Genomic DNA, 25,535 nt, shown 5'->3' with positions numbered 1-25,535 from the left:
CCTCAAGTGGGAGAAGCGCTGCATGAACCACCGGCGTCCTTGCCCCGTCCCCTTTATGCTTCTCCAGCAAACATTCATGGAGGGCCAGCCGGGCAGCAGGCCAGCCTCCCTGGGAGCTGCGAGGGAGCGGGAAGGCCAGGGGGCTGGGCAGCCAGCAGGCCCTGGGCCTCAGCCACCTGGGGGTGTCTGTGAGGGTTTAATAAGCAGTCACTTATACAGTGTCCAGATGGGTGCCTGTCCCTCCCTTGGAGCGTGGTCCCTCCCCGCTCTGAGCTCAAGGGCGCTGCTTGAGCCCAGCACCTGCTCGAACACACTCCTGGGCTAACCGGGCGCCTCACCTAGTCTGAGGTTAAATTTGGGGGCTGAGCCCAGCACCGGCCACCTAACAGGCGCCCAGCAGGCGCCCAGCAGTCATGAGTGGACCAGCGTGAGATGGGTACAAGGAGCTTCCCCTGCCTTCCCCTCTAACAGGGGTCCAACCCCCCCAGCCCCCAGCCCTCCAGCGTGTATGTCAAAACCACCCCCACACTGTGTGGGGCTTCGGAAGGACCCTCGTGATTACATTGGGTGCACCCCAGTAATCTAGGATAACCCCGCTACCTCAAACTCATCACATAAACAAACTGAAGTCCTCCTTATCAGGTGACATGCGCACTCCAGGGGACACCCGCCCACCCAGCCAGCCCAGGGGCCCGCCGCCCAGCAGTGGCGGTGGGGTACAGCCCCTCTGGGCTCCGAGGCCCAGGCCCCTCGCACCCAGGCCCAATTCCCTGCGGGGTGTGGCCGAGGCCGCTCTTCCGGGTGCTGAGGCCTCTGGTTATCTCCCCACCGCAGGCAGGTCCTCCCGGGGAGCACCCTGGGAGCCTGGGGGAGGAGGAGGCCCCGGACTGAGGGAGGTCTATCCAGCCCGAGCAGACAGACCGTACCGACAGAGGCACGAGGCTCCCGCTGCTGCTCTGTGCGGCCGCGCTGGGTGAGCTCGCTGGGGGTGCTTTGGAAGGGGGTCGCTGTGCTCAGGGTGTGGGGGGCTGGGGGCACAGGAGTGTGGGGCCCGAAGATAGGGACACCTCCGGAAACACGGGGCAGGGAGGGACGGAGGTGAGCTGCAGTCTCGGTCCGGCCCTGCAGCATGTGTGGCCTGCCACTGCTTCTCCTCTCGGGCCCATTGTTTCCCCATCTGCAAAATGGGCTGAAGCCACAAAACATGGGCTTGAAAGGGCTTTTGTGTGTGAAGAGCCTCGGTGCGTCCTGGGCCTTCCACCTGGCCTCAGGAGGAGGCTCTCTGGGTGATGACAGCCTCTCCCCACCCCAACCCAGGTGGGGCTCCTCTTACCACCCTCCGCACCCCCCTCTCCCTTACAGCTCCCAACAGCTTCTCCACTGAGCAGGGGACAGGTGAGCAGCCTGGCAGCTGGAGGGAGGGGCCCCCACCCGAGGTGGACCCTTGGCTGGGGGGAGGTTCGGCCTGTGGGGGTGTCTGCTGATGGACAATTGGAGGATTCTAAGTCTGACTCCCAGCCCTGCAGGTCCCTGGGGGAGCGGAAAGGAGAAGGCTGGGGGGCATACTCCTGGGACTTAGGGCAGTGAAAGTGCTTGGCTTCCCGTTGGGCTGTGTGTGCTGGGGGCCTGCTGGCGAAGCGGGTGGGCCGCTGTGTTCCTGGGCAGGTGTATCCCAGTCACTCTGCCCCAGGTGCCAGACATGGAGCAGCGGCCCAGCCCACGGCTCTGCCGAGTGGGTGTGGCCCCAGGAAGGGCGGGGGCATTCAGGTGGGGTGCTGTGGGCCAAGAAGGGAGCAGTGAGCAAGCAGAGAAGTCCAGGCTCTCCCCGCAGTGCGGCAGAAGAGAGACCGCCTCCCTTGTGCGGGCTCAGGGCCCCCTCTGCTGTGGTCTGGGGGGCCTAGTGTCAGAGGAGGGGACAGTCTTGGTCCAGCCATCTCCCCTCAGCTTGGCCCCTCCTCTTCTCTGCCCCCCTCCCTTCTCCTGCTGGCTCTCCCGCACCCATTTCTAGCCCTTTGCCCCTCGTTGCCGGTAGAGGTCGTGGGTGGCCTCCTTCTCTGCTGGCCTCCAGGGCGGGGGGCTGCTCAGCCTCGGGGTCTGGCCACAGGGTCCCGGAGCCGCACCTGCGCCTCAGGGCGGGTCTCAACAGACTGCAGCACAAGCCCGACTGTCATTTCCTCATTTGCTTTAAAAACAAACATTGTGGCGCTTTTTTGCCAAGAGAGAGAGAGCGTGGGCCTACCTCCTCCCTCTCAGTCCCCTGTCTTGGCTCACTCTCTCCCACCAAGTCCTGCCACCTCAAGTCCTGAGAGACCGACTGGTAAACCCTTCCTCCTTCCTTGCCCCTCTCCCTCTCCCTGAGCGCACTCCAGCTGAGAGCGCCTGCGTGGCGCCGGGCCCTGCTCAGGCCCCGGGATGAGCACCTCAGGGACAAAAGTGAAACAACGGCCCCTGCCCTTGGGTGGCTTCCACTGCGGTGGGGACAGGGGAGCAGGTGATATAACATGATTGAGCACACTCCCCAGTGTGCCAGGACGTCATTGGTCCTAGAGAAAAGCAAGCGACAGGCAGGAAGGGAACCCACAGGTCGGAGTGGGGAGGGAGGGCGGTATTTACCGGGAAGTCTGCACCAACAAAGGGACACCCAAGCAAAGACAGGCAGAGCAGGACGCTCCTGGACAAGGGCCATGTGGCCGGGGCACAGGAAGGGTGGGGAGGTCGGAGGGGTGGGGAGGGCTGGGAGGCCTGGGGAGGGGGGCCCAGCTGTGGGAGGGTTTGCACAGACACGGGTCTGAGTGAGGCTTCAGGGGTCCTTTCAGCTGCTGTGTTGAAAAGAGACACGTGGGGACCCAGGGTACAACCCCAGAGAGCCATCAGGCTGTCCCCAGATCCAGAGGAGAGATGGCTGATGACAGGGAGGAGTGGCCAGGAGACAGTCTGAAGGTCAGGCCGGCCACACTGCTGGTGGGTGGGTCAAAGGGGAGCATGGGAGAGGGCCCCACGGCTGTGTCCTGAGCCAGGGCAGGGACCGGCTGCGGTGCAGCCTCGCAGTGGAAGCGGCATCAGCGGAGTGGAAAGTGGGGCAAAGGACACTGGATGTCCAGGAGCCGAAGGGCCAAGAGGTTGCAAAGGTCATCTGTGGTTCGGGAGTCCCGAGGACAGCAGCAAGGGCAGAATGGGGGGTTCAGTCCGGCGCCGCTGCACAGTGGGGTGCCAGTGTGAGGCCATTCTGTGGGGCAATCGTCCCAGAGTGTGCGAACACACCTGCATGGCACGGCCACTGCACACCTGGGCATCCAGGCAGAGCCTGCGGCCCAGCGACAAGCCGGCACAGCACACCTCTGCACTGGATGGCCGGACAGTAAACCGGGCAGGAGCCGGACTGACGCGGAGCCGGGTGAGGGGAACAGGCGGCGGAGGAGATGGCCTGACAGCGAACTTTATTTCCAGAAGCGGAAAGAGTGCACGAGAAAAGAGCAGTGAGAAGTGCAGCACAGCGAACACATAAATCGGTAACATGTCGGTTGTCATAGTTACCCAGCATCACACAGGGCATGTGACTGTCCCTGCCGCCCTTTCCCACAGCTGGCAGCGCAGCGGGTCTGTGGAGACCAGTGCCCCCGCGAGGCCAGGCGTCATGCAGTGGCGTGGAGAGAGCTCCCGCGTCACCGGGTGGTGGGAATCTTCCTGCTCCCGCGCACCCTTACGGGGCCACCCGCTGTATGTGGTCTGTCATAGACCGCAGGGACCCTCTGCGGCCCTTGACTGCACCAGGAACCTCGGGCACGGACCTCCAAGGTCATTGTAACCCAGAGGGCCCCCTCTGAAGACAGGAGGTTCAAGGCCGGTGTTTAGGAAGCGAGGAAGGAGACTGATCCGGAAATACCAGGAGGAGGCCCGGCCCATGGTCCAAGGTCACGGCCAGGCAGGCTGTGGTGCTCCAGCGCCCAGGACAGCACGGGGTAGGCAGGGCGCTGAGGAGGGGTGACTCCAGCTGGGTGTGGGAGCTGAGTGGAGGGTGCGGGCAGAGGGCCAGCCGAGCCTGCGCTCCAGGGGGCGTGGTGAGGAGTGAAGGCAGGGCGGGCCAGGAGGTGGGACGGGAAGTAGGGCAGGAGGACCAGGGTGAGCTCGGGGCTGGGGGTTCCTCGTGGGCCCCCCCCCCCCCGCGACCGTCGGACAGTGTTCTCGACCAGGCGAGTCTCGATGAACGGACGCCAAGAGCGTGCGTGGCATTTCCGAGCGAGGTTCTGGGCCGTTCCACCAGAGTCCTGCGGAGGGAGGCCGTCTGGGCGGCCATTAACAAAGCGCCACACAGCGGGTGGTTAAACACAACAGGCGTGGATTCTCTCCCTGTTCGGGTGGCCAGAAGCGCAAAAATCAAGGTATCGGTGGGGCTGGTTCCCTCCTGAGCCCCCGAGCGGACACTGCCAGGCTGCTGTCCAGCCTTGGTGGGCGCCGGCGACTAGTGACCCCATTCCTCCAACCTGTGCTTCCGTCTTCACAGACCCTGAGCACGCATGCGCATGTGTGTATCTCATCAGGCCCCACCCAATCCAGTGTGCATTAGTGGGTTACATCTGCAAAGAAGGCATTTTCAGCTAAGGCCCCATTCACAGGCCGCGCAGGTTGGGGCATGAAAGCATCTTTCTGGAGCACGTGATTCCGCCCTGAGCAGGCGGGCTGCCCTTTGCAAATCAGACCCCTAGGTCCAACGCAAGGCCTCACAGGATGGAGCTCCAGGCTCCGGACTGCAATCTCCAAGCTCCTGTTGATAACAGAGACCAGAGTGCGAAGACGGGTGCCCCCAGGGCCCTCTGGCCCAGGCTGGGCCGCCTCTCCAGGGCCCCAGGAGGACGGAGCTCCGCTGCCGGAACTTCTTTCTTTGGCAGCAGGGGAGGCTCTGCCCAGCCGCCCCTGCAGCCCAGCCTCCCCCAGCTCAGCTGCGAGTCCCGAGGGTGGCCTCGTCGTCACATCGTGAAATTCTGAGTGTGCCATCTGGGCATTCAAATGTTCTGACACCCTTGATGAATTTTCAATTAAATGCCAAAGCACTCGTTAGTGGTAGCTGGATGTGTGCGCTAAATAATCCACAGGGGAAAACCCCACAGGGGTCTGGTTAGAATCAAAAGGGAGCGCCCACGCACAGGATATGAAAAGACAGTCTGTGAGTGTATGTAAATCAGGCTTCTATTAATGGCCATCGAAATGAAAATGAAGGTGGCTAGCTTTTTCTTTTCACTTTTATAAGTCAGGCTCTGCTCCCTCCCTCTGTGTTGGGAGCTCAAATACAAGTGGGTGGGTCTCTGCCCCTGACGCCCACCTCCCCCGTGGAGGAGGGTCTGGCGTAGAGCAGCTTGGGGCAGGGGCAGGGAGCAGGCCCGTGGCCCCAGAGTCACGCTGGTGAACAGTTAGTAGCAATTTGCAAAATGGCACCCCGGAGAGTAGCTTCAACTTTATATACAGCTTTGCTTGCTATGACGCCAAGGTTCTGCACGAGAAGCCTGTCCCTTCAAAGATGGCAGTTTTCACAAAGTTCAGTGAGAGGCACAGATGAAAAAGAATTTGTGGGTGACTGTGGCCCTGGGCAAGGTCACACCCTGATTCCAGAAGCTGCCACAAGCTGCCACAAGTTGCCACAAGTTGCCACAAGTTGCCGGCCAGCACCACAGTTGCCCAGCATCACTCGTAATGACTCTGGGGCTGGAGAATCCATCACAGTGACCGTCCCAGGCCCCGCGGGACACAGAGCACCTTCCCTGGCCTCTCCCCCACTGGATGCCAAGAGCACCCTCCACTTGGGACACCAAAAATGTCTGCAGACATGAGGTCCCTGGAGACGACATCGCCCTGGGTGAGCACCACTGGTCTAGAGAGAAACAGGTTCAGTGCTCGGAAACGTGGGGTCCCAGGGACATGCCCCTGGAGACCGCCCAGCACTCTGGCTCCAGTGCTCTGCTCACGGAGCAGTGTGCTGACCGCAGGGGGCTTCTAAAGCCAGTGCACTCAGCAGGCACGGAGGGCGAGTGAGGCTGTGACACTGGACGCTTCCCTCCACCCCGCCCAAGCGCCCCTGCACTAGTCTTGAAAATGCACCATTCTGAACATGCCCCTCCTTGCCCTGACCAGTGTGGCACAGCGGGCTGGGCGTCATCCCGTGAATCAAAAGGTTGCTGGTTCGCTTTCCAGTCAGGGCGCACATCTGGGTTTCCAGTTCCGTTCCCAGTCGGGGTGTGCGAGAGTCCCGGGGTTTATCTTTCTCACACCGGCGTTTCTCTCTCCTCCCTTTCCCTCTGTCTAAAAGTAAATTTGAAAAAACTTTTTGGAAAAAAAAAGAATATGCCCCCCTCTCCTGAAGGCAGCTTTGTTTAAACCTGATGGTGGACACGCCCCAGATGGCTGGGAGGGCCAGTTGCCTGCATCTGTACGGACTCTGGGGCCTGCTGACAAAGCAGAAAGAAAGCGACATCTCCACAGAGAGGTGGTCTAGGTGGGCACCCACCTGCCAGGGCACCCAGGGGCTCTTGATCTGGGTCTGCGGAGGAGAAGCCCTGGGCAGGCGCTGTGAGCTGGCGTCTCTTTCTGAAGTCTTGCCCCCGAGGTGCCGTCTTTCTCTCTGGTCCCCTTCCGGGCTGGGATCCTGTCTCCTAACAGCCCTGGTGGGTCTGCTCATGCCCCCTGGCCCCTGGCCCTGACTGTCCCTTGAAACCAGACGTGGACCTCTCGGGGAGCCGGGCCCGGCTGCTGCTCCTGCATCCCGGGCCCTTGGTGGGCCCTACACGAGGAGCCTCAGAGGTGTGAGAAGACGGGCGTCCGAGTTCCCCCGGCCACTGCCCAGGTTCAGGCCCCCCACAGCGCCAGGCCCTCCGGAGCCCATCCGCTTTGTCCCTGACTCGTCCCTATCCCTGTAACCGAACCCCCAGCTCAGTGAATCCTCAAGGAACACGGGGACGCACGGAGCAAGGCACTGACATCACCAAAGGAGGTCCCCGCACCAAGGACTCAGACCGCACCTCGGCCTCTCCCTAGATGGCGACCGCCTTGTCGTCGAAGTGAATCATGCAGTGACACGTGGTAAATCTCTGGTCTCCTACCGTGGGCCGGGGCACAGTGACCGGAGGGACACACAGGTCCAGCATCGCAGGCCCAACGGGTCGGGGGTCCAGGGTCAGCCCTCCTAACCTGTACTCCCTGCTCCTCCAGGCTTCCTACTCCTGGTCTGATTCCATTTCATCTTTATAGTAAAACCTCCGGTTTCTTTTTCTTTTCTTTTTTTAAAATATATTTTATTGATTATACCATTACAGTTGTTCTATTCCCCCCCTTCATTCCCCTCCACCCGCACACACCGTCCCCCACCATTCTCCCCCCTTAGTTTATAACCACGTGTCTCAAGTTCTTTAGATTCTATATTTCCCCCACTATTCTTGCCCTCCCCCCATCTATTTTCTACCTACCCTCTATGCCATTTTCTGTACCTTCTCCCCCCTTCTCCTCCTCCCACTCCCCTGTTGCTAACCCTCCATGTGTTCTTCATTTCTATGGATCCACTCCTGATCTAGCTGTCCTCTAGGTTTGCTTTTGTTTTAGGTGTGGTTGTTAATAACTGTGAGTTTGCTGTCCTTTCACTGTTAATATTTTTCATCTTCTTTTTCTTATATATGGCCCTTTAGCATTTCATATAATAAGGGCTTGGTGATGATGAACTCCTTGAACTTGACCTTATCTGAGAAGCACTTTATCTGTCCTTCCATTCTAAATGAAAGCTTTGCTGGATAAAGCAATCCTGGCTGTAGGTCTTTGGATTTCATGACTTGGAATACTTCTTTCCAGCCCCTTCTTGCCTGTAAGGTCTCTTTTGAGAAATCCGCTGACAGTCTGATGGGTACTCCTTTGTAGGTGACTGTCCCCTTATCTCTTGCTGCTTCTAGGATTCTCTCCTTCATTTTAGTCTTGGCTAATGTAATTATGATGTGCCTTGGTGTGTTCCTTCTTGGGTCCAACTTCTTTGGCACTCTCTGAGCTTCCTGGATTTCCTGGAAGTCTATTTCCTTTGCCAGACTGGGGAAGTTCTCCTTTATTATTTGTTCAAATAAGTTTTCCACTCGTGGCTGTTTCTTTCCCCCTTCTGGTACCCCTATAATCCGGATGTTGGAACGTTTAAAGATGTCCTGGAGGTTCCTAAGCCTCTCCTCATTTTTTTGAATTCTCATTTCTTCATTCCTTTCTGGTTGGATGATTTGTTCTTCCTTCTGGTCCATTCCATTGATTTGAGTCCCAGTTTCCTTTCCATCGCTATTGGTTTCCTGTGCATTTCCCTTCATTTCAATTAGTTTAGCCTTCATATGTTCCTCTAATTTGTGACTATAATCAACCGGTTCTGTGAGCATCCTGATGACCAGTGTTTTGAACTGTGCTTCTGAGAGGCTAGCAATCTCTTGGTCGCTGAGAGTTATCGGCTCTGGGACTTTGAGTTCTTCTTGCGCCATCTTTTGGGCTGTTCATGCCTGTTCCGTAGCAGGATCGGAGCCCTAGGTGTTCACCAGAGCAGGGCAACTAAGTCGCTGGGTTGTGACGAGTAACTATGGCGTCCCGTCTGCCGCCTCGGCCCCCACCAGCGCAGCAGCTGCCACCGTCACCGGGGCCTGCATGTTTGTGCCACTGCACTCGAGTGTGCCACCGCCGTCAGCCCTCACCCCCTGGGGCCTGCGTGGTCCATCTCACTGTGCGCGAATGTGCGACCGCGGTCAGTCTGCCCCATACCCCGACTGGGTCCGGGCTACCTGCGCGCCTAGGTCGGGGATCTGTCCTGCCCGACCCTGCTCCGGTGCTGGCTCCGCCCCTCTTACCCTCTGGTTGAACGGTTGGTTGTGGTCGGACTTCAGTATACTTCAATTTTCTGTTCTTTGGCTGTGTCTTTGTTCTCCAAACCTTTGTTGTAGTCAATCTTGGCTGTGGGAGAAGGCACAGTGTTTCCACCTATGCCTCCATCTTGGCGGAAGTCTCTTTTTTTTTTCTTTAATTGAGGTGAAATTCACGTGACAAATTTAGGCATTTTAAACTGATAATTCAGTGACATTTAGTGCGTTCACAGTTCCGAGCAGCCACCCCCTCGGCGTAGCTCCAAACACTCCCTTCGCCGGCTGCACAAGGAAACCGGAGGCTCAGCTGACACTCCCCAGCCCGCCCCTCCCCCAACCCCACTGACCGCCATCCGCCCTGTGCCTCTGGGTTTTCCCACTCCGGACATTTCACATCACTGCAATCAATCGTACAGTATGTCACCTTTTGTGCCTCCTGTCACTAGCGTCACGTCCTCCAGGTTCCTCCAGGTTGCAAGGGTGTCTGCCCTCCTCTCTTTTGCGGCAAGCACCGCGCCGTTGTGCGCAGGAGCTGTACTTTGTGTATGCATCCATCCACGGGGGGGGGACCAGGACCTGGAAGCAGCCGCCACCACTAGGCGGCAGTGAGCCCCGCTGCTGGGAACATGTGCGCGCATGCGCCTGTTCCAGGCCCTGTTTTCAGTTCTGCTGGTGGATGTCTAGGCCAGGGAGGGCTGGGGTCACAGTGATGCCTTGTTTACGTGTTTGAAAAACCATCACACCAGCCTTTTCTTACCGTGCTTGATAAATGTTGGGTTTCCTCCCTCCCCCTCTGTGTCACCTCCCAGAAGTCCTCCCCGAGGTCTCCATTGCCTACAGAGTCCTGCAGGTCTTCCCCCGAGGGCAGCGAGTGCTGATAACCTGTCACTCACCTAATGAGACCCCGCCCATCACCTACTCCCTCTGGGGGAGCCAGAACATTCAAGTGGCCCAGAAGGTGGTGAACACCCTCGACCCAGCCTCCTTCAGCATCAACGTCAGGCTCAAGTCCAGGCCGGACCTGCTCACCTACACCTGCCAGGGGGCCACCCCCTGGGGCATGCACATGGCCAGTGTCAAGCTGCAGCTGTACTGGGAGCCCTGGGCCGGTGAGTTCATGAGCACTGGGAATGGGGCACGTGGGGCGCAGGGTCTGGAAGATAAACGAAGTTCCTGGGGGGTGATAAATGTGGAGGCTGCGGCCAGAAGGTCAGGACAAAGTAGTCTGCCAGGCTTCAAGGGCCAGTCTCAGTCCCTAGGGGCCTGGCCCACGCCAGTGTCCATCAGGCTGGGCCCCCGGGGTGCTGTCCTCCGGCCTGGCTGGGCCCTGAGGGGTTTTCGAGGAAAGTGAAAAGGTGCCCTGGGGGCTCTGGCCTCAGGCTGGCAAAGCGGGCACCTTCGGCGCTTCATCTGGTTGAATCTTGCCAGCCGCTGAGGTCGCCCAGCCTCTAAGAGAGGAAGCTAAAGCTACTGGAGATTGAGGCAGTTATTCCAGGCCGCCCAGCTGGCAAGTGGCAAGTGGCAGGGTCAGCCGGTTTCAAACCCCACACCCCGGTGCTCCAAAGCCTGTGTTCTTCCCATGCTGACCCTGATCTTAACTCAGGGGTCCTTCCCGGTGGGGAGCACAGGGTGGGAGCTGAGAAGTGTTGCCCACCCAATGCTGGGACTGGCACCCAGTTGGAGACAGCCTGGGGAGGAGAGCCCGGAGTCTGCAGCACCACAGGTCCGGGGTTCAAATACCCACACTTCCAGGCTGTGGGTTCTTAGGCAAGTCACTCAGCCTCTCTGAGCCTGGTTGCTTTGTCTGCAAAACAAAGATAGTAGTTCCTGCTCCAGGGTTAGGGTAGAAAGGAGCCAACAGAAGTTCCTGGTAGGTGGTAAGCACTGGACAAGGGGTCGTGGCTGTCACTCACAGGAAGGCTGTTCAGAGCATTAGGCTGCAGGCCCGGGGCATTCTAGAATCTAGACTCTTCTAAGTGGCAGGTCTTGTCCTTCAGGAGCATGCGTATTTCAGCAGAAGGGTCAAGACTGAAGGAATACAAGCAGATTGACAGATACATTTTGCATAGGATGTACTCGTACTAAACAATTATTCCATGTTGACATGAAACTCAAATTTAACTGGGCATCTTGTATTTTCACTTGCTCACACTGGCAACCCAGAATATGCTGCATGAGAAAAAAACAAACAAGAATGTGTGTGGTACACACTACAAGTGGGGAAGACGCCCAGACATGACACAGAGGGAGTAATCCGGAAGGCTGCCTGGAGGAGGCACAATTATAGTCTGGCCTCCAGGCTCATTTTTTCATAACAAGGGAACTTGCTGGAAAGAGGGTGTTCAAGTCTCTTAGCCACACCTGTGCTTCCTGTCCCACCCTGCTAGAGCCTGTGTCCCAGCTGAAAGCTGACTTCAACCTGCTGGACGGAGGAGCAGGCCCGAGGGTAGAGGTGTCCTGCCAGGCGTCCTCGGGCAGCCCCCCCATCACCTACCTCCTAGTCAGGAAGGACGGGCACATCCACATGCAGCAGACGCCACACCACGGGCAGCCTGCCAACTTTTCCTTCCCACGGACCCAGGCGTCCCACTGGTACCAGTGCCAGGACAAAAATGACATCAGTGTCCAGACCAGCCCCTTCACCCTGGTGCCCCCAGGTGAGAGGGCCCCTTGGTTTCCAGAGGGGCAGCTGACACTTTTGGGCACGTGGGTGGGAGGTGCCGAGAGCAGGGAAGGGCATCGGGAGCAGCCATGCCTACCCTGGACCTACCTGCCTCCCGCACAGGACAGCTGCCCAAGGGACCGACCTTCGTGCTGACTGCCAGCCTCACCGCCATCACCTCCGGGATGCTGGGCTGGACCGCGTGGACCAGGTGGGCAGCGGGTGCTGGAAGCGGGGGAGGGGCGAGAAGTGCTGGCAGCCTGAGTGGACCAACGGAGGACCTGGCTGGAGAGCAGAGGGTGCTGGGTTTGTAGGCCGGGGCTGCCACCAGGGCGAAGAAAGGGCCATGTCGCTTATGCGTGACTTGCAGAGGTTTATGAACTATGCTGATTTGGGTGGCTTTATGTGACCCTGACCACCGGTCGCTGCTGTCCTGCCCTGCAATGCAGTTGGCTGGCCTCCGGGCGGGGCACTCTCCCGTGTTCCTTATGGGTCTGAGCAGGGATGTTGGCATGGGGACAGGCCTCCTGGGACGAGGGTGGGTCAAAGGCTTCTGCCCTGCATGGGGCCCACAGAGGTCACTGCTCCCCAGCTGGTGACAGGAGGCAGGGGTCCGATCTCCCGGGGACTCCTCTCCAACGTCGTCACTCCGCTGACTGGTGAAGTGGCCAGGGTCTGAGGGCTCCACCTGTCTGACCCCAGGAGGCAGTCGCCTCTGCCCTGTTCGATCCTCGCCTTCCTTGGTTCCTGAGGTGCGCTGTCTCCTCATCCCACCTTTTTGGTGGGCATTGTCCAGGAGTCCGTCCTCAGCACTCTCCTTGTCTTATCTCGGGGTCCCTTCCTCTAAAGTTTCTGTTCTTCCCAAGGCCATACTCAGGGGCGAGCCACGTCACATCTCTGAGCCTCAGTTTTCCCTCCACAAAATGGGGTCAGGGTCCTGCCTCCCACTCACCTGGTAACCAGGGCCCAGCACTTGCCCTCTGGGTGATTCAGTGCCTCTTTCATCTAGTGGGGTGACTAAGCCTCACGCTTCTCCTCCTGCCCAGGGCCCGGATGTGCTTGGCGTCATAAAATCCCAAGATGCAGTGGATGGGGTGGCTGGGAGGTACGCTTGCCCTAAGCTGGAATCTCACCTCCTTTGTCATCCAGGTTGTGACCAGAAGATGCAGGCTCAGCAGAGTCCCCAGCCGAGTCCCCGCCCTTGCCCCCTGCAGAAGGACCCACCATTTGAACGAAGAGCAGCGCACCGGCCTGGATCCCCGGAGCCCTGGTGTTCTGCAGGGAGGGTTTCAAGATGGGGTGGGGGCTGTGGAGGGAAGAGGAGGTCCCCAGGTCAGAGGGGGCTCTCTGCAGGCCCCCATCCTTGCTCCTTAGCTGCTCATCACCGACCGTGCGGTCTGGGAAGAAGGTGGGGGAAGACTGTGAAAAGGCCCAGCTGTACCCCCACCCAGGGGCCTCCCCTACCCCCACATCGGCTCTCCTCTTCCCTGCAGTGGCACCCTGTCTCCTGGTGGCCCAGTCCTCTGGCCCCACTGACTGACGTTCCAGCTCATCTGGGTGGGCTCGGCTCCACCTGGCCAGCCCCCTGCTCTTATTAACCTTACCTGCAACTGCAAAGGGTGTCTGGGACTCCTCCCTCCTCAGTCTGGGGTGCTCCCACCCAAGAAGGCACCCCCAGCCCCTCACAGAGCTTCCCTATTCAGATGCTCTGAACCATTTCAATAAAGAACTGAATCAAATTCTGTCATCTTGCCGGTCACCCTGCAGTCTGGAATTCTGAAGTCTCACTGTCACAACCTGGGGTTGGGCCCAGCCCTGGAAGGGGCGGGGGGTGGGGGGTGGGTTTCCACCCCAACCCAGACTCAGCTCCGGAGAGGAGAGGGTGGCAGGCCATGCAGGGCGGGAACCAGGCTGTGTGGCCTGGGGTTCTGGGTGAAATGCGGAAGCGGGGAGTGGGTGTGCAGGAGCCTGGGCACCAGCAGGTGCGGCCAACGGGCTTCCTTGAGGCAAAAGTGCGGGGCAAAGGGTGGGTGGGGCCGAGGGCGGGGCCCTCTGTGAATCCCTCTTGCCCTGGGGGCTCACTGGCCCCTCTCGGGTCGCACGGCGGGCCGCTGTGGCGGGACCGAGACCCGGGGCTGGACGACAAGCATTGGCCAGCCGGACGGGTGTCCGCCGCAGGAAATGGCCTTGCAGTTCGTGTATCCCGCCGCTGCTCGCCGCCAGCCAACTCTTCGCCCTCCGTCCCAGGGGCGCGCTGGCCGCGCCCCTGGGCGGAGCCGGGGGCGGGGCAGGGCCCGGACTGCCGGCTAGTTCCTAGGCTGTCGGTGGTGGTGAAGGCGACGGCGACGGCGACGGTGGCGGCGACATGGAGAGCGGGGCCTACGGCGCGGCCAAGGCGGGGGGCTCCTTCGACTTGCGGAGCTTCCTCACGCAGCCGCAGGTGGTAGCGCGCGCGGTCTGCATGGTGAGTCGGCGGGGCGCGGGGACCCAACTCTGTCCCAGGCCCCGCACCGGACGCGACAGGTGGCAGCGGCCAAGGGCGGTGGTGTGGGAGGTGGCGCGTAGGGCCGGCGCGCCAAGCCAGACCCGCCATCTCCCAGTCTCCGGCTCAGCCGCCCCCCACCCCACCCTTGGGCCCAGGCGCCCTCCACTTACCCGTCCTGTCTGGGCGCGGGGTGGCCCGGATGGCGCCGTAGGGAGCAGGCCCTTGTGCCTGCTGGCAGTAGGAGGAGTTTTGGGCAGCTCCAGGATAGGTGGCCGGCACTCGGCACTCGGCACTGGGAGACTGCATCTTGGGGAATTCACCTGGAAGGGGCTTTCCCGAGCCACGTGGTGCGCGGGCAGTGGGGCTGGGTGGGGGGCGGCGCCTATCTCTGAAACAGGATCAGCTTTCCAGGCAGGAGCAGCCCTACAGGTCTGCTTGCCCACCGAAGATTGGGTGACTCCAGGATGTACCCCTCCCCATGAGCTAGGTGGGCCCTGCAGCACCTGGTTACTGGGGGGTGGGAAAGTTGGGGGTGGGTCCCATGTTCTTGGACCACCAGCATAACCAAAGCTGGACAGGGCAGGCAGGCAGCAGGCTGGGCCTTAAGTGCTCACACAGACCTGCCTGGGACTGAAACCTGAGGGGCCCTGGTAGCACCTGTGCCCCCGCCCTGCCTGACTGTAGGGTCTGACCCCTGGAGCAGGCCTGGTGTCCCGTCTGCAGTGCCAGGAGTTGGGCCTGGCACACTGCTTCCAGCATCCCGGAGTTCCGGCTTCACCTCCAGCTGGGGGTGGGGCTTGTGACTGCCAGTTCCAGAGCCTCCTGAGAGGGCCTTGTGCAGGCAGGCAGGTGCGCCTGGGAGAGGCCGCCTGGGCCTGGAGGGAGCCAGGGAGCCGGGGAGCCAGGTGTCCAGGCCACCCTGCTCCTGCTCATTGGGGCAGAGATGGGCGGTGGCCTTGACGTTTGGGGAGTTGACCAGGTAACATGAGGCTGTTCCCAAGGGCCTGGAACCACTCCTGGAGTAGAAGCTGGTGCACCCCCTCCACCCCCACCCCAGGACCTCCAGGGCTCTGAGTGCAGAGCTGTACCCCCATGCCCGCTGGTCAGACCAGCCTAGAGCACCCTGTGTGGCCAGGACCCACTTTGGTTGGGAGGCAGACTGGGGTTTCCTCGGAGGGGAGGGGCCGGGACTCCAAAGAGGCTAAAATTCCTCGTGGGAAGAAAGCTGGCCAAACCGGGGAGGCCAGTCTGGGGCAGGGAAGTCGGAGGGGCCGGGGAGGTGGGACCGGCCGGCTCACAGCACACTGGCATGGCTTCCCAGAGTGGGGGGGTCTGCCGCCGCCAGAGCATCAGGCAGGGGGGGCGAGGAGAAGCAGGTGGCTCAGGCAGGTGAGCAGTGCTGACACTCCAAGCCTGAGTTTCCGTGATACTGTGGCTCATCATGTTTACAATTCACTGAGAGGGGCCCTGGATAGTGTGGCTCAGTGGATTGAGTGCCGGCCTGTGAACCAAAGGCCGACCGGTTTGATTCCCAGTCGGGGCACACGCCTGGGTTGCAGGCCAGGTCCCCAGGGGGGACCGCACAGGAGGCAAGCACACCTGGATGTTTCTCTCCCTCTCTTTCTCCCTCCCTTGCCCCTCTCTCTAAAACTAACAAAACCTTTCAACCCCATTGGAAGGGGAGATGGGTAGGCCACCCTCAAACTCCATCACGTACAACTACACAGACTTTTCTAGGCAGGACCGCCCCTCCCAGGAGATCCCCATACTTTCCTCAGTGTCCTCAGTCCAGGAACCCCCAAACCCTGGGACAGGCCCCTGTGGTGGCGATTGTCATCTGATCTCAGAGAGCGCCCGGGAGAAGGGAGAAGTGAGAATGAAGGCCCTGCCCTATGCACTGGGAAGTAGCTGGCACGTTATCAGCTCCCTCCCCAAGTTCAGAAGGGGCTTTGAGGCTGACTTCCCAAAGGGGAGCAGTGACGGTGGGAGAGTCCAGGGTCACCCCCCCTCCCTGCGTGGCCCGGACGGCCTGTCCGTGGCGCCGACCCCTCCCTGCCTCGGCCTGCAGGTCTTCGCTCTGATAGTGTTTTCCTGTATCTTCGGCGAGGGCTACAGCAACACGCACGACTCTGATCAGAGGTACTGCGTGTTCAACCGCAACGAGGACGCCTGCCGCTACGGCAGCGCCATCGGGGTGCTGGCCTTCCTGGCTTGCGCCTTCTTCTTCGTGGTCGACATCTATTTCCCCCAGATCAGCAATGTCACCGACCGCAAGTACCTGGTCGTCGGCGACCTGCTGTTCTCAGGTATCTGCCTGTGGCACCTCGGTCGCTCTCAGGAGGTGAATCGGAGCAGGCGGTTTCCCAGAAAGCTCTAGGGCCCCTTGACTCTGGGCACCTCGGTGCCCTCGGGAGGAGCGGGGAGGGGCACAGGCCCCGTGTGCACGCGTGTTCCTAACACGCACTGGTGTCGGGTGAGAGGATGGGGGTGAGGAGTCGGGCCTCCCAGGGTGGTGTCCGGTCCTGCCTGGGCTCTGGCCCAGTGTCCTGTCAGCTCCAAGGCCCGTCCGCAGAACCGACCCTGCCCTCCTGGCCCTCTCCCCAGCTCTCTGGACCTTCCTGTGGTTTGTTGGTTTCTGCTTCCTTACCAACCAGTGGGTGGCCACCAAGGCTGCTGATGTGCTGGTGGGAGCCGACTCAGCCCGTGCGGCCATCACCTTCAGCTTCTTCTCCATCTTCTCTTGGGTAGGTTGGCCCGGCGGGCCCAGCTCCGGCTCCCGTTGCCTTGGGTGGAGGGTGGGGGAGGCCCTTGTGTAGGGCAGTGGAGGAACCTGGCCTCGGGGCTCCCCGCAGGGCCTGCTGGCCTTCCTGGACTACCAGCGCTACAAGGCTGGCGTAGATGACTTCCTGCAGAACTACGTGGACCCCACCCCGGACCCCAGTACGCCCTATGCCTCCTACCCGGGCCCATCTGTGGACAACTACCAACAGCCGCCTTTCACCCAGAACGCAGAGGCCACCGAGGGCTACCAGCCGCCTGTTGTGTACTGAGCTGCAGCCGGGGATGGTAAGGGGTGCAGGGGGGCGCCCGGGCGCCACCCCTCCATCCTGGACTCCGCCCACCAGGCCAGCCTCCTGAAGCTGCCGGCCCCTGGCCCCGTCTGGTGCCTGTCCCTCCGCACAGCCTGGCCTGCAGCTTCGCTGCCCCTCCAGGGCATCTTTAAGAAAAGGGTTTTTAGCTAGTTTGTCATTGCTTCTCATGGTCCGCAGCCCCGCCTGACAGCTGGAAGCGCCTGACGAGCTGTTCTCACAAGTGCCTCAGTTTCTCCCCAACTGATCAGGAGCAGGGCCCAGGTCCAGGCCCCCGTGCCCTGTGACTTGGGCTTCTCTGCCAAAGACAAGGCTGGGGGACCCCCTTGCTCTGTCACTGGGGCAGGGCCGGGTCTCCCTTTCTCCTCACTCAGGTCTGTGGCTCCGCTGCGCCTGCCCCAGAGCAGGCAGCCTGCTTGCTATTCGCTCCTGGACCTGGGGTCACTGCCCTGTGCCCCTGCCGCCGGGCCTCCTTCCTGACACCCGTGGTGGGGGCTCATGCCCACACAGGGGACACAGGGCAGCACCTGCTGCCCTGTACCCCCACCATCACTCCCGCCCACCCTGCAGCAGGGAGGGCCTTTGCCTGACCACACCCAGCTTTATGTAAATACTCTGCCATTGTTCCTTAGGCGGTGTGGGGTGTACCCATGGCCCCACAGCCCCCTCAGACTCTGTCATAGACTATTTGGAGATGGAATAAATGTTTTTCTCAGTCATGATCTCCAGTCATTGGTTGGGCCTCAGTAGAAGGGAAGTCCCACTCTGGGGGACTTGCAGGGGGTGGGGCTTCTGTGGAACTTGCATTTTGAATAAGGTTCCGGTAGGCTGTCCGCCAGCAAGCCTGGTGACTGCCCTCCCCCTGCCTAGGGTCTCATTCCTCACACTGCTCTCCACCGATCTTAAAATAGCAGCTGTGCTCAGCTGGTAAACAAGACAGGCTCTTCACACGGCCTTGCCAGGGTCCTGGTGGAGGACCCTGGAGGCTGGCTCTCTGAGTGCCCCTTCCCCAGGACCTGACTCTTCCCTTCCCACCCTCTTGGAGTGGAGGGACCAGGGTCCTCCACTTCCTGCAGGCAGGGCTCACACCTTGGGAACCCTTCACAGGCAGGACACAGCAGGGAGCAGGGTTTCACCCAGCCCCCTTCAGGACAGGCCAGGACACTGAACCAGCTCCCAGCTTCCCCGTTGAGCAACAGCAGAGCAGCTGTCAAAAGCAGGCCCCGACTGTTTCAAAATCCTGAGTAAAAATGAGTAGGGTTCTGGTGAACAGCCGCACCTTCTTGCAACCTGGACCCCTGACGGCTCATGCCCAGGGCCCACCTGCAGCCCAGGCCCGCCCCACCCCCACCCCGGGGGCTCTGGCTTGCCCGAGAGCCTCCCGCGGCACAGCTGAGCCTGTGTTCTTGGCTCCCGAACTGGCGTGTCTGTTTCACAAACAAAACCTGACCCCGCAGCCCCAGCTGACTTGCTGAGCTTGGCCTCCTCCTCTCCCCAGTCTGGTCCCCAGGCTCCCCTGCTCACCCACTTTGCCCTGAAGCCCACCCAGACAGAAGAGCAAGCAGACATCCCCCCTTGGGACACGCATCCGGAGCATGTCTGTTGGGAGGGGTGTGGCCAAGAGCAGTGGCTTGGGGAAAAGACCTGGAAAGAAATCCACCAGTGTCTATGGCGCGCCCGGGGGAATTCCAGGCGGTGAAAGAGAAACAGGCTCCCACCTAGTCCACTTTAACGTGAGTTTAATTTCACACACTCTTACAAACGCCTGAGTCCGGAACCCCAGCAGGACCTGAGCGCCCATGGGGAAGAAGCTGACACTCTGGAGAAAGTGGTCACCAGAATACGAAGGACTTTCATCCCAGAGGGAAGTAAGGAGACCCAAGGCCAGCCGTCTTCCAAGGACGGAGCCTGTGTGGATGGGGACTCAGCGCTGAGCCGGAGCTGATGCTGAACTTGCTGGCGAGAACAGAAACTCAGCAGTGAAAGGCACAAAAGGGAGGAGGCAGAGGCACCAATGTCACAACAGCACGTGGCCAGCCCCTCACTCCAAAGGAGGAGCAGTGTCTGCCAAGGCCAGAACCCGAGCCACAGTGCAGGGCCAGCTCCAGCCCGGAGTGGGTCATGAGTGGACCGGCAGCCGGGAAGGGAACTGAGAAAGGCCGGTGAGCAGGCCGGCGGGGAGACGGGATTGCGGAGCACCAGCCTGCCGGCCTTGCACACTCAGGAAGTCCCGCAGCCAGTGCAGCCTCCTGGGTTGGACTTCCTCCTTTGAAAAGGCAGCTGGGGGGGCGGGGGAGGGGGGACAGGGGACAGGCGTCCACCAGGGGGCGCCGGCTGCCCCAGGCTCAGTTGGCCGGGATGTACTGCAGGATCTGATGAGGGGCCAGAGGCTTCCTGGTCCCAGCCACCTCGCCGAGCTTGGCCTCCCCTGGCTTCCCCAGTCCCAGGCAGTTCTCTTTGTTGCTCAGCCCAACCTGCTGATCCGAGGCCTTCTGGAAGTAGCAGAGGCGGCACACAGCATGGTATTTGTCTGCTCCTCCGATCACCTCGACCTGGCCCAGGGGACACAGAGGGCCTGAACTGAACGGGCCCAGAACCTGCGGGCCGACCTCCCGCCCCCCTCAGAGAAGGTGGGTGGCCTCTACCTCCTTCTCCAGGCCCAGCCGCTTGGTGTAGGCGGCTTCATGGAAGCACTCCATGCACACGGCGTTCAGCTTCACCACACTCTCGGCCAGTGGTACCAGGTTCAGGATGGCTCCGAAAGCCTGTGTGCGAGGGGCAGGCAGCGGTGTGCACTCGCCTCACCCGGCAGATTCGCAAGCACTGAAGCCAGGAAACTGCCCACCCCCTGCCTGAACGTTAGCCCTGACACAGAGGACATCCCTCGGTGGGCGGGGGGGCGGGGGGAGGTCGGTCTGGTCGTCCAGGGAGCATGCACGCGCCTCACGGAGATGGAGAAGGGCCCCTGCGCTGTCCAGGCCCCTGCCCCCCTCCCGGCTCCCACCCACGACCTGCCGCCTCACCTTCCTCTGGAAGGTCCCGTCCAGGGCAGCCACGATCACGGTCTTCCCCAAGTTGGCCATGGTCTCGCTGAACTCCACGACATCAGGGAACTGAGAGTGTGGGCGGGGGAGGAGAGAGTGAGTCTCCACCCGGGGTGGCAGCTTCTGGAAGCCACGGGAAGAGGCCCTGCCACCCGGATCAGCGGCGTCCTCCGCACTGACACAGAACGTCAGGACTCCAGTCCTTTCCACACCAGGGTCTGGGGACGCAAGGAGGGGCCTCGGCCCCCCACTCTCAAACTGATGCCCACAGAAAGCAGGTTCTTCTACTGGAAGGCTTGTCCCGTTCCCATGCCAATTCCCCCTCCCAGGATGAGTCAGCAAAGGTAAGGATGGAGCCAGCCAGGTGTCTGCGGCGTCTCCAAATGTCCACCAGAAACCACGTCACTGGCATTTACTGCCTTTACTTTTATAGGTTGTTATGGGTTGAATTGGGTCCCCCCGCCGGCAAATGGAATTAAAATCCTGACCCTCGATACCTCAGTGTGACCCTATCTGGAGACAGAGAAGCTTAAGAGAAGGGAATTTGGACAGAGGCACAAAGAGGGATGCTGACTTGAAGATACAGGGAGAAACAGCCAGCTACCAACTGTGGGGAATGGCGGGAGCCATCCCCCCTGGCAGCCACACCCACGGCAGGACTGGGGGCTTGCAGAGCCATCAGCGTCACTGAGGACGGGACACTGGCTGCGGCAGCCTGAGCACACTGACACAGGTGACATTTAAAGTGGAACCTCAAAGCGAACCCTGAGCATCCCTGGTAGGCAAGACCAGCCAAAGTGGGGGTGCAGCCGGGAAGGGGGGTCCGTCTACCACAGCCCAGCTCTGCACCCCGGGACCTACCGGGAGCTGCTTCCCGAATGAGGTCTGAGTGGGGAGACCCCACAGGGGAGACCGGAGGGCTGGAGGAGGTCTGCGCCTCTGCCACCATCTCACCAGAAGCTGCGTGGTGGCCCAAGGCCCCCCCGGCTCCACCTCCTGGCTGTCATGCAGGCACAGAAGCCATGGAGGCCACCCAGGACGGGGGGGAAGGACGCGACAGCACGTTCCACTGCAGATGGTGACAGACCCCTCGAGAGGCCCGACAGGGGGAGCAGGAGAAACATTCACAGCTCATGACTGGGCCGCCCGGATCTAGCGCATCCGCTGGGCGCGGCACGAGCCCAGCAAAAGCAGCACGAGCCCTTGGAAGGCGCTTCCGAAGGACAGACAGACGCTGGTAGCCAATGAGCACGGTCGGAGCTGCCGGCCCCCGGTCGGAGCTGCCGGCCCGGTCGGAGCGAGGGAGACGTGGTGCGGGGTGGGAACAGCACGTGTGCGGAGCAGCGTCGGTGAAAAGGTGAAGTGCTTACACAGGCGAGTAGCAGGCAGGGAAAAGGGGCCTCCCTGAGCCCCTGGGAGTGGAAAGCAGCGCTCGGAAACACGGCAGAGGCAGACCGTCTTGGTCACCGCTTCCTCCTCCCGCCGGAAACCACGCCATAGGTGCTCGGCCTAGAAGGCACAGTGGCCCCGGCTAGTGTGGCTCAGTGGATTGAGCACCAGCCTGTGAACCAGAGGGTCGCCGGTTCAATTCCCAGTCAGGGCACATGCCTAGGTTGTGGGCCATGTCCCCGGTTGGGGACACAGGAGAGGCAACCACACATTGATGTTTCTCTCCCACTCTTTCTCTTTCTCTTCCCCCTCTCTAAAAATAAATAAGTAAAACAAAATTTAAAAAAGGCAGGCACAGTGAATGCAAAGCAGAACTTACACCACACCCCCGGACATGCCGTTCTGAGGGCAGATCTGGGTGGACCTCCTCAGCAGCTACAGGAGTGCTCATGCTTTTCCAAAAGAACAGGAAAACGGTCAACCATTTTCCCTTGGCTGCCCACTATTTTGTTAACTCAGTGAACAAAATGGACCAAAAAAGGGGACTCTCAGGGGGTTCACAAGAACGAGGAGGCCCAGGCAAGCCCACTTACAAACTGCCCTTCGTCGATGCCTATGACATCCACGCCCAGGGCCTCCTGGGTCGTATCCCGGAGCTGGCAGGCGGGCAGAGCCTCCATGGTGCACCTGAGGGGAGAAAGCCAGAGTGAGCAGGCAAGGGGGGCCCAGGAGACCGGACCCAGAAGGCAGGCGCCCGCGCTGGTGGCCACTTCCGCCGGCAAGGTGGGCAGTCGTGTCTGCCTGGAGCTCAGGAAGTCTCACTCAGCCTCGAGTTGCATTCGTCCTCATATCAGTGTGGTCACAAAACACTGATTTTTTTTCCCTTCTTTGGAGGGAGTAAGGGACCCATGGAGGCAAAGCACCCAGGGCCTCCGGAAGCTGTGAGCCCTGGCGCTGGGTGCTGACTGTGAGTCCCACATGCCAGGGTGGAGAAAGGCCAGGGCAATGACCCAGAAGACTTTCCTGCACTCGGCTCCTCCAGCCCGTGAAGGGATTTCTCCGTGACCCGTGACCAGCTGGCTGAGAGCCAGGACGCCATGTGCTGCCTCTCGAGTCTGGGGAACAGCCCTGCCTGGCAGTTGAAGGGCAGTGTTCGGGAAAGTTCCAGGGCAGTAAGACACCCTGCACCCCACCCCCAAACCGGCCAAAAGCCAGGGCCTTTTTGAAGAGGAATGCTGTTCTTTGTACTCTGTCTTTTTACATAGTTTCTATGTTTTTCTACAATGTCATTTTGTGTCCATTTTTGCCTCTCCTGGGCTTGTCATTTCCGAAGGCTCCGCAGTTTGCAGCTGTATTTATAAAATAATAAAGCACTCTACAACTGAGTTATTACTTTGCCACCGTCCTACTATTTCGTGCATTTTAAACCCCGCCCCCTGCCCGAAACACAGGAGAGCAGAGGGAGGACAGGGAGCAGGCCGGTTCCAGCCGCAGCGAGGCAGTGACCCGGAGCTCTGTCATGACTGCCAGGCGCTTGGTCACCACCCCTACGGCCCAAGACCGGCAGGCCCGTGACGCTCGGCCAGTTCGGATTTAACCCCGATCTGAAGTTGAGCTCCAGAAACTCAACTTCTAATCACTGCAACGCTGTCTCCTCTGCCTGTTCGGTCCTCCCCAGACACGCCCCCCACCCCGTCACATTTTAGGGACTAGGAAGCAAACCTGGAGGCAGGGTGGGCCTGTGTCAGGCAACACAACCCGAATCGCCTCTCTCATTCTGACATTTTTAGGTCCCAGTTCCCAGGACTGCCCGCCCACCGTCCACCTGGCTTCCAAACACCACACACCTGCAGCACAGCTCGGCTGCTGGGGGCCCCGGGGGGCAAGACTGGAGTGGGGAGCCGGGGGTGACTCAGGTGCAGAACACCAGGCCCCAGTCTGCTGCGGGGCGCGGGGCGGGCGCGGGGCAGAGGAAAACTAAGCTGAACCCCAAACTCAGGTTGCAGGCAGATAAACGTAAAACAGGGGTCCACACAGGCCACCAGGCCACAGCGGGTCTGCGAGGACAAGCCGATGGAAGAGTTAAGTCAGAAACACCACATAGGCCAATCAAAACCAGCGTGCAACCTCCACATAGGTGACTGAGTGAATCCCAGAACGGGGCTGTCGGTCGAAGCAGGCACTAGGGACAAAGCGGTGGGCCGCTCTTCGTGGTGGGGGCGTCTTGTGCACAGAGAATGCTCAGCAGCACCCCTGGTCTCTGCCCCCTAGAGGCCGGAGGCATGCGCCCCCTCCTCCAGTTGGGAAAACTAGAAACATCTGCAAAGTCGCCCCGGGGTTAAGAAGCACTGGGCTGGAGACCCCCGAAAGGCCGAGTCCTAGGACGCCTCGCCAAGCAACCTGGGAAGTTTCCTGATTTGGACATGCAGTGACAGACATCAGCTTTCCTAACCATTCCCAGGAAAGCCCTCACCCAGGTCCTTCTGCGCCATGTCAGTTTCCGGGGGCGGGGCTTTCCGGGGGAGGGGGCGGGGCAGAAGGGGGCAGGCACTGACCTGTCATGCGTGGAGAACGCATTGCTGTACCGCGTGTCTTTGGCGTATTTGATTACCAGGCACTTGTACTGCGCGATCTGGAAGCGCTGGACGCGTCTCATGAGCTCAGTGCTGCACAGGCAGAGGGGCAGGTAAGGCCCCCAGTGATGGACAGGTGAGCAGGACTCGCTGCCCACCTGCTAGGGGCTTACGGACACCCACTGAAGGACAGGAAGAGGGCAGGGCGTGGGAAAGACAGTGAGGACCAGAGGGCACCACCCTGAGGGCCGTCTAGACCTGAAAAGAACCTAAATCCGCCTGGGGTGGGGGGCCTGGTGGCCAGGAATGGCCCTGGGTAAGCTTCTCAGGGATGGGGTGGGGTGGGCGGAGGCACAGGCCAAAGGCAGAGGAGAGGAGTCCAGACCACATTCCCAAATAATCTCCTCTGAGTTCTTCACAGTCGGAACTGACGTCACAAATCTTTCTGTGCCACAAAGGAAGCACTTTGCTTCCAGGTCGAAGAGACCACCCTGGACCAGAGATTTGGGCTGGAGCATCACCCGGAAGTACCGCCCCCCCCGCCCCCGTCCTGCCGCTGGGCCATATACAAAAGGGCCAAGGCGTTATTGAGGGGCTCATAGCCCCACTTCCTAAGCAGAGTGACATCGCTGACTCCTCTGTGTGGAGAGTAAGTTTCCTGACCACCTAAGGAGATGGTCTCCCTGCATGGAGGCGGTCCAGGGCCTGGCCCCAGGGCACGCAGTCTTTAAGACTTGGACCCGCCTTTCTGAGGTGGGGGTGAAACCAGCAGCTCTGGGACCGGCTCAGGAGGGACCGGCTCTGTTCGGAGGATTTGAAGGAGGGGTGGGGAGGGGGGCTCCTCCAGGATCAGGTCTGGGGGAGGTGGGGGAGCGGCATCCTGGGCAGGAAGGCTCCCGGGCAAGGCGCGAGGTCCGGCAGTGGGGGTTGGGGGCTGTGCTAGAGGGGGAACTCTGCCAGGGGGGCCAGGGCAGGAGGGCGAGGTCCCGGGGTGGTGGGGGGGAGGAGGAGAAAGTGGTCCCGGACCAACCCCCTCCCCGTGAAGCCATTACCTTTTTCCTGAGAACATAGGTCCAAGAATCACCTAGGAGAGAAGGAGAGGTCACTTCGGGGCCCACTGCGCACGGACGCCGGGGCACCGGACAGGACCCCGCCCCGGCGCCCGCACCTGGATCTGCCCCCGGGTCTTGCAGGGGGAGCCGGGCAGCACGGTGGGCAACGTGAGGCAGCTCATAGTGCCTCCGGGGAGACCGCCAGATAGGAGCCTCCGCGACCGCCGCTGCGGAAACTCTTCGAATCCCGCGCGCTCGCCTTTATTGGCCGCGCGCGGGCCAATCACCGCGCGCCGCCGTGGAACTCACAGGGGAGTTCCCGCGCAGCCCGACCGCGTCCCGGGCGGGACCCGGCACTGGCTCGCCGGGCTCGGTCGGCCTGGCGG

The 25,535-nt window shown here is 60.8% G+C and overlaps 3 protein-coding genes across 3 annotated transcripts; 2 read left to right on the top strand and 1 right to left on the bottom strand.

The window, feature by feature from the left end:
• Nucleotides 1–647: 647 nt before the first annotated feature.
• CUNH17orf99 (chromosome unknown C17orf99 homolog) lies at nt 648–13,259 on the top strand. Its single transcript, XM_037069367.1, has 8 exons — nt 648–716; nt 916–973; nt 1,363–1,395; nt 9,665–9,964; nt 11,243–11,512; nt 11,641–11,728; nt 12,732–12,816; nt 13,011–13,259. The coding sequence occupies exons 1-8, from the start codon at nt 648–650 to the stop codon at nt 13,113–13,115; spliced, it is 1,008 nt and encodes a 335-aa protein (XP_036925262.1). The 3' UTR covers nt 13,116–13,259.
• Nucleotides 13,260–13,794: 535 nt separating this feature from the next.
• Nucleotides 13,795–17,813, top strand: SYNGR2 (synaptogyrin 2). The gene is made up of 4 exons (XM_037064420.1): nt 13,795–13,981; nt 16,071–16,308; nt 16,607–16,746; nt 16,855–17,813. Exons 1-4 carry the CDS (start codon nt 13,883–13,885, stop codon nt 17,050–17,052), a joined length of 675 nt encoding a protein of 224 aa, XP_036920315.1. The 5' UTR covers nt 13,795–13,882; the 3' UTR covers nt 17,053–17,813.
• Nucleotides 17,814–18,754: 941 nt separating this feature from the next.
• Nucleotides 18,755–25,425, bottom strand: TK1 (thymidine kinase 1). The gene is made up of 7 exons (XM_037064406.1): nt 25,266–25,425; nt 25,150–25,181; nt 24,080–24,190; nt 22,118–22,211; nt 20,115–20,204; nt 19,737–19,856; nt 18,755–19,643 (listed from the first exon to the last, which is right to left on the bottom strand). The coding sequence occupies exons 1-7, from the start codon at nt 25,329–25,331 to the stop codon at nt 19,437–19,439; spliced, it is 720 nt and encodes a 239-aa protein (XP_036920301.1). The 5' UTR covers nt 25,332–25,425; the 3' UTR covers nt 18,755–19,436.
• Nucleotides 25,426–25,535: the final 110 nt, after the last annotated feature.

Source organism: Sturnira hondurensis, unplaced genomic scaffold (genome assembly GCF_014824575.4).
Source record: "Sturnira hondurensis isolate 20B ecotype Veracruz unplaced genomic scaffold, ASM1482457v3 Scaffold0001221, whole genome shotgun sequence".
Taxonomy (NCBI): Eukaryota; Metazoa; Chordata; class Mammalia; order Chiroptera; family Phyllostomidae; genus Sturnira; species Sturnira hondurensis.
This window is presented reverse-complemented; position numbering and strand designations above follow the sequence as displayed.